The sequence below is a fragment of the Anabrus simplex genome, chromosome 5, assembly GCF_040414725.1.
Source record: "Anabrus simplex isolate iqAnaSimp1 chromosome 5, ASM4041472v1, whole genome shotgun sequence".
NCBI lineage: Eukaryota > Metazoa > Arthropoda > Insecta > Orthoptera > Tettigoniidae > Anabrus > Anabrus simplex.
This window is the reverse complement of record NC_090269.1, coordinates 331,002,046-331,009,404: the sequence shown is the minus strand read 5'-3', so window position 1 is coordinate 331,009,404 and position 7,359 is coordinate 331,002,046. Positions and strand designations below refer to the sequence as shown.

The following is a 7,359-nucleotide window of genomic DNA, read 5'->3' as shown; positions in this document are numbered from 1 at the left end:
GGTGATCGTAATATGATACGAGTACTGTACAGATTTCTATGTTTCTGTCAATAAGATTACGTATTTGACAGATGATATTAATAAGAAACACAGTAAGACCAACTTGTAAGGAAGTAAAAGAGAAGAACGTGAGCTTTTCTGTTGATTCTTGTTTCTCAAAAAGGAAAAAGAAGAAAAAAAAGAATTTCAGGCTCTGTTAATTATCTTCCTATTCAAATAGCTGTGAATATATTCATATCATTTAAGTGTTATACAGTTATATATACATGACCAGTAGATGCCCAATTAAATTATTTATCAAACATAGTTGGTTTTGTTTTTATTTCAATGTACGGTACCGAAATCCTCTAAATTCGAATACACTTGCCTTTGGTTACGCTCGCTTAAAGACCCAATATGGTGGTCCCATTAGTAGTATTCGTGACTTGACCTCCCTAGACAGACCTTGCCAAGAACAGAACGGAAACCTGGCATCTAGCGGCCTGGCCGCTTTCTCAGCGACAAATTAATAGCTATGTCCCGGCCTTGTAAATTTCGTAGGCAACGACTGGAGTGAAGCCGAGTTTTCCCACCAGGTGTTTAATAAACTTTGAGGGATTGTTGTTTACTCCTAGACGAAGGAATTTATAGTATGTATAGTATGTCTGCTGTCAAGTTAGCAGAGGTTTCTTTGGTATATGAATGTTGATGTTTTCACGTGAAATTTGTCTGAATTTGGGTGGATTCTGTTTTGCTGTATTTTGAAAAGTGTGCAAATCAGAATGACTTCCGTAATTTCTCCATCGATTGAATTAAGCTCTTACCGTGACCAGCATTTTAAGGTAATACTCTTTACCGTAACATAAGAACCATTTGCCTAGAGGGTATAACCCCTGTTATTACTTCTTGATTCTTTTTAATAATTAAAGTATTACATTTTTATTTGAACATCTAATGCAATTATTTTCTGTACTATCTGCTCTTTTCTTACTTTATGTACCGAGGCAGAGATTACATTCACCTTATATAGTATCTCGTGGTTAGGGTTGCCGGATTTAGAAGTAGAGAGATACGAATACTTGTATAGACACTGAACGGTTGGTACCACAAATTAATTAATACAAGAATACAAATGTAGCCAAGATTTACAAAGTTGGCCAATTGAGATTCTTCTCTTTGAGCACTTAATGGCTTGGTACCTGTCACAGGAGTATTCATTGAGTATCTTACACATTCACGACTTGGTTCATGGAATGTCTTAGCCCTTTCCTGTCCCATTGTCGCTATAAGACGTGTCTGTGTCAGTGCGACGTAAAGAAACTTGTACAGCTAAAAATGTGATCATGTATCGAAGTGATTGGTACCACAAAAAATCAGCAGATCAAAAATTGCACTAAGTATTGCATATTTAACTTCTTTATTGGATCATTTACACGTAGTACTTATTTTTTAAATCTCATACTAACACAGTTATTAGGCTTGACGCCTTTGACACACATTTAAACCAATGAATATTTTTCATTTGAACACTCTTCAACACATGTTTTAAATGAGGAAATCATATCTTATGGACTAGGAAATATCTGGCAGCATCTCACAAAAACTCATCTGAGAAAGGTTGAGAAAGTAAAGGCACCATCAAAACCGAGCTTGATCGCTGCAGTCGCGTAAGTGCGACCAGTATCCAGTATTCGGGAGATAATGGGTTCGAACCCCACTGTTGACAGCCTTAAAGGAGGTTTTCCGTGGTTTTCCGTTTTCATACCAAGCAAATGATGGGGCTGTACCTTAATTAAGGCCACTGCCACTTCCTTCCCACTCCGAGCCCTTTCCTGTCCCATCGTCACAATAAGACGTGTTTGTGTTTGTGTCTGTGCGACGTATAGGAACTTGTAAGCACCATCAAACGGGGTCACTTTGGACATTCAGGGTAACTTTGGACACAATGCAGTTCTTTCTTTTGTTTCTCTGGTCTCTGATTCATCATAGCAAAAGTTACTTTGAATTTTGCTTTGTTACTGGGAACACGACTACTGAATTTACATCACCACCTGTTGTTTTCAGTTGTTGTTAATGTTTTGAAGGTAAAGAAGGGTCCAGTATTGTTATTGGAAGATATGACAAACTTTCTATACTAGCTCCTCAGTGTAGCTTAGAATGATTTGTTTTATTCTACAGATACCTTGTTGATATGTTAAAGATAAATTTGCAGTGGTAATGAAATTGATGCAAACATTGGGTTTCCTAATAATGTAGGTTCATTATTTTGGGACGGTTGCCACAGATAAATCCCACGGCATTAATGCTATTTTAAATTTACGTTGTACTCATTGTAGTGTTGTTAATTAACAAGTTAGCAGGTAATTTTTTGTGATCTCTGTTTTTCTGCACTTTTGGACTAGCGTATGTAGGAAAACGTGATTCTACAATTTTAAAATCTGGAATGCATCCTCTTGATGAATGAGCGTGTGCTCCAGCAGATACCAGAAGAGAGGGCGGTAGCCACAGATCTTCAAAGTTCTGTTTCGTCTGCTGTGGTAGATATTCTTGAAAATTGCATTGCGAGACTCTCAAGGAAGAATGGCAGAAGGAAAATTAATGTCCACCCTGGAAAAAGTATTATCAGTTAGCATTTACCCTGAATGTCCAAAGTGCTCACAAGTTGCTTTATGTCGCACTGACACAGATAGGTCTTATGGCGACGATGGGACAGGAAAGGGCTTGGAGTGGGGAGGAAGCGGCCATGGCCTTAATTAAGGTAGTATCCGTAAAACTTTTAGTGATACTTCGTTTTACGGGGGTGGGGAGTAAGGAAGGAGCTACCCCATATCTGGTAATGCTGCGTACTGAATGTAAATGAAGTCTGAACTGAATCGATAGTATGATCGATGAACATGTAAGCCAACGACTGTGTCTCACACACATTATATAACATTTCTCGATGCAAATCTCGTTCCTAGCATGAATTCTCAGAAATATCACTTTTACAATCATTACTGCTATCTGCAGTACTATTAATTACAATCTCGTTCATGACTATTTCCATGACACACTATTTCCACTTCTTTCACCTTTATGCAATACCTCCTCCAATCTGCGGCAGATACTGAACGGAATGCCTCGATGTTGAGTCGTCGTAGGTTAGCTGCTGACATGTCTCCCTTAATATTTTTCTCATTCATGCTCAATCCTGCTCACGTTGCTGTGTAAACAACAACAGTACGTAAAGTGTTGCAATGATACCATCAGATGTCTCACGGCGATGCATAATCGATTCATAGTTTAGTGTCAAAGGTTGCCAATATGAATCTCGAAATTAATCGAGGTCTACCGATTCAGCACTAGGGAGCTGAAGTATCACTAAAAGTTTCGCGGATAATACAGCCCTAACATGGGATAACATTGGACCTGATTAAAAAAAAAAAAAATTGCAATTTAAGTGCGCTAATTTGTTGAAGATAAGAACATTAACAGTAAATTAAGATCATGGTGAAGGTAATATAGGAATTTTTCTCCCTGTGGAGTGAGCAGTTTTAGTATTGTAATGAGGAATGTGAAAAATATGTTTAAAGTTACCTCGCTTGACAGCAATTTTCCTCAAAATAGTACTATGCATGTCCAAGTTCACACTGTCTCACCTGGTATATGTCCTGGCGAGAGAGCAGTTTTATGTTGAGGAGCTGAGTTCAACTACACTACTCTCAGCTACCCCAAGCTGTGTGAAGATAATGAAAGAAATGAACAAGAACAGAAATATGAGATGATTTCTTTGCAACTGATGCAATGATACTAGAAGACTGGAAAAGACCAAATTTTGAACTAAGACATATGATGACCAGATTTGCAGTGCATGGTTTTCATCACCAGATCTGCAGCACAGTGAGGTATCACTTACCAGGTACAGAGTGTAAATGTAAATTATGTGGAGATTGGTGCAACAGATATCATGTAATGTGGTGTAGCGAGAGACATGCATCTTTGACACAGTTTTGCACTTCAAATTTTTAAAACATCTGTTTGCTTTTCTCTTTCAATGGAACAAAGAGCTTCAAAGCCAAATTTGAAATTAAGAATATTTGTAATTCTGTGCAATTATATGATATATAGGCCCTACATTATACACAGTTCAAAAATAGGGGAACATGTTTTGTAACCTCTGGTATGTGAATGTTAATTTGGTTGATGGGGTTCCAATGGTCGTACAGCATACCGCGAGACCGTAGCTACTCAGGGTATGTCAAATCGATGTTATACTCCATCTGTATGCGTAGCCATGCATCAGGTGAACCCTCAAAACAAAGTGAATAGCAGTGCATCTGTGTTTCGTTGTGAGGTACACAGACTACTGCAGTCATTTGAGCACGTACGTCAAACAGCACATCCCATGAGACTTCTTAACGAGGTTCAAGTAGCAAGGGCCGTCACTTTGATCCAGGAAGGATAGCTTTTTTTGCTAGTTGCTTTACGTCGCACCGACGGCCATGGCCTTAATTAAGGTACAGCCCCAGCATTTGCCTGGTGTGAAAATGGGAAAACATGGAAAACCATCTTCAGGGCTGCCAACAGTGGGATTCGAACCCATTATCTCCCGAATATTGGATAGTGGTCGCACTTAAGCGACTGCAGCGATCAAGCTCGATTTTGATGGTGCCTTCACTTCCTCAACTTCTTTCAGATGAGTTTTTGTGAGATGCTGCCAGATATTTTCTAGTCGATAAGATATGATTTCTTCATTTAAAACATGTGTTGAAGAGTGCTCAAATGAAAAATATTCATTGGTTTAAATGTGTGTCAAAGGCGTCAAGTCTAATAACTGTGTTAGCATGAGATTTAAAAAATATGTACTACATGTAAATGATCCAATAAAGAAGTTAAATACGCAATACTTAGTGCAATTTTTGATCTGCTGATTTTTTGTGGTAACAACCACTTTGATACATGATCACATTTTTAGCTGTACAAGTTGCTTTACGTCGCACTGACACAGATACGTCATATGGCGACGATGGGACAGGGAAGGGCTCGGAGTGGGAAGGAAGCGGCAGGACTATAGGTGGGCCGGCGTAAGGTTGCACATGACAGCTGCGCACAATATTGGTCACACTGCAATGGCGCACGAAGCGATGTTGCCGCCGTAACAACAGCTGATTGCACGACACATGGGTTTTTAAAAATATGGGAGAAATGTTTTTAATATCATCGCGATGATACACAATACAAATGAAATTGGCCGACAAAAATTGAACTTTCAATTCACCGATTATTCATCACACAAAATTATACGAGATAAATATACTACTAAGTTCTTATTATCGCGATGTTAGAAATACGGAAGAAATCGGCCGACAAGGTTCTCACTTTAAATACACCAATAAATGTTAGAATAATATACACCGGTGCTAACACAAAATGTTTCAAGTGAAATAAAGTAAAATCTATAAAATTTACGAAAATTCATAAACCTTATTTTCATACCTGATTCACAAAGGTAGAGGCTCGATACCCTCCAGATCACTGCCATCACTACCGTCGCCTTCGTTGTCATTATCATCGTCTAGGCAGATCATCAACTCCTGAGAGTCACTGATAATGGCATGTATTGCCATTGCCGAGTTAATGAATGCTGCGACATGGCTAAATTTCTTCCTGCACAAAGCCGCATCCATTCGAGCAATACTCTCCCGGAACAGTCCTTCTACTTCAATAACTGTGAAGGACTTGTTATAAGTGCGTACGTAATGTTTTACTCCACCCCATACCGTACCAACTCAATGAGGTTGAAGTGACAGTGGTACGGCGGCAGCCTAATAACCTCGTGCCCTTGTTCCTTCGCTACCTCGTCGACTTTACATTGCACTGACACAGATAGGTTTTATGGCGACGATGGGACAGGAAAGGCCTAGGAATGGGAAGGAAGCGACCGTTGCCTTAAGGTACACCCCCAGCTTTTGCCTGGTGTGAAAATGGGAAACCACGGAAAACCATCTTCAGAGCTGCCGACAGTGAATTTCGAACCCACTATCTCCCGGATGCGAGCTCACAGCTGCGCGCCCCTAACCGCACGGCCAACTCGCCCGGTGTCGACTAATTTAGGCGCTCGAAGAAGGGGTCTTGTCCATTATTACGGAGTAGTAAGGTGTATTGTCCATAACAATGACAGAAGGGACTTTGAACTGTAATAATCGTACTCGTGTCTTCGTATTGCATCAGCCTGGAAAGAATCAATTCCTGTTACAGGAGATAGCTTAATTCGTTTTTTTCCGGAGTGCTGTGAAACAAGTCCCTACTATCAGCCCCGTTTTTGCTACTGCTATGTACCCCAGTCACTTTTTCCTTCTGTTCTTGGAGGCGAACACCTGCCTGAATGACAGTACGCTTTGAAAGCCCTAATGTTTGACATATGCGTTCCACAACATAATCTGCAGGGACAGAGAGACGGCTATACAAGCGTACGAATTTCCACTCCCTCTCGTAAAACTCACGAGTTCTCCACACTAATTCTAATGCCTGACTATTAAGGGACACTCTGCTGCGCAAAGGATTATCACTTCGCGCTTCATGACTATGTTGTCATTTCCGAGACATCGCACTGCATTCGTTAGAATAAAATTTCACAATTATCTCGCAATGAAAACAAAACTTTCATAAACGCGCGAATAACACCTGACCACGTGCTAGCAGTGACAGACAAAACGGCAACACTTCAATACAGTAGTCAAGCTACTTATAGATGGCACTACTATACTACCTATATTGCCAACAACAATCAACTGAAAATAGTTCGTATTTATTTTGTAGCTCGCTTAAAACTTTTAATATTTTTAAATGCTCATATTTGTGTATGCAAATAAAATATTATAAACACTATACGGAATTAAATACGAATTAACATGAATAAAATGCGTAACTGTTTCTGACATAAAAAGTAGTGGATTGGTGATTCTGACTGACGGGTGACGTTCTTCATTTCATTTTTGTAGTGTTGCCAACATGACTTACAACTGTCAAGTGCAACCTTATGCCGGCCCACCTATAAGACATTCCATGAACCAAGTCGTGAATATGTGTGTGAGATACTCAATGAATACTGTGACAGGTACCAAGTCATTAAGTGCTCAAAGAGAAGAATCTCAATTAGCCAACTTTGCAAATCTTGGCTACATTTGTATGCACAACTGTGCACGTTTCTTGTATTAATTAATTTGTGGTACCAAACGTTCAGTGTCTATACAAGTGTTCGTATCTCTCTACTTTCAAATCTCGAAACCCTAACCACGAGATACTGGGCACAGGACAAAATCACTGTGCTAAAAATTCAAGATGACAGTCTGTCTCCATTGAGTCACCATCACATATAGTTTAGAGGGGAGTGAAAAACTT

At 39.5% G+C, this 7,359-nt stretch overlaps 1 protein-coding gene across 2 annotated transcripts in view; it reads left to right on the top strand.

Moving 5' to 3' along the window:
- The first annotated feature begins 620 nt into the window (after window positions 1–620).
- Window positions 621–7,359, top strand: part of Cbp20 (cap binding protein 20) — a 69,448-nt gene continuing 62,709 nt past the window's right edge. The window contains exon 1 of one of the 2 annotated variants that reach the window (XM_067148578.2): window positions 621–821. In XM_067148578.2, the coding sequence (XP_067004679.1) occupies window positions 762–821 (60 nt within the window). In that variant the 5' untranslated portion in view covers window positions 621–761. The remainder of the gene's footprint in view (window positions 822–7,359) is intronic. The other variant, XM_067148579.2, reaches the window with a different exon arrangement.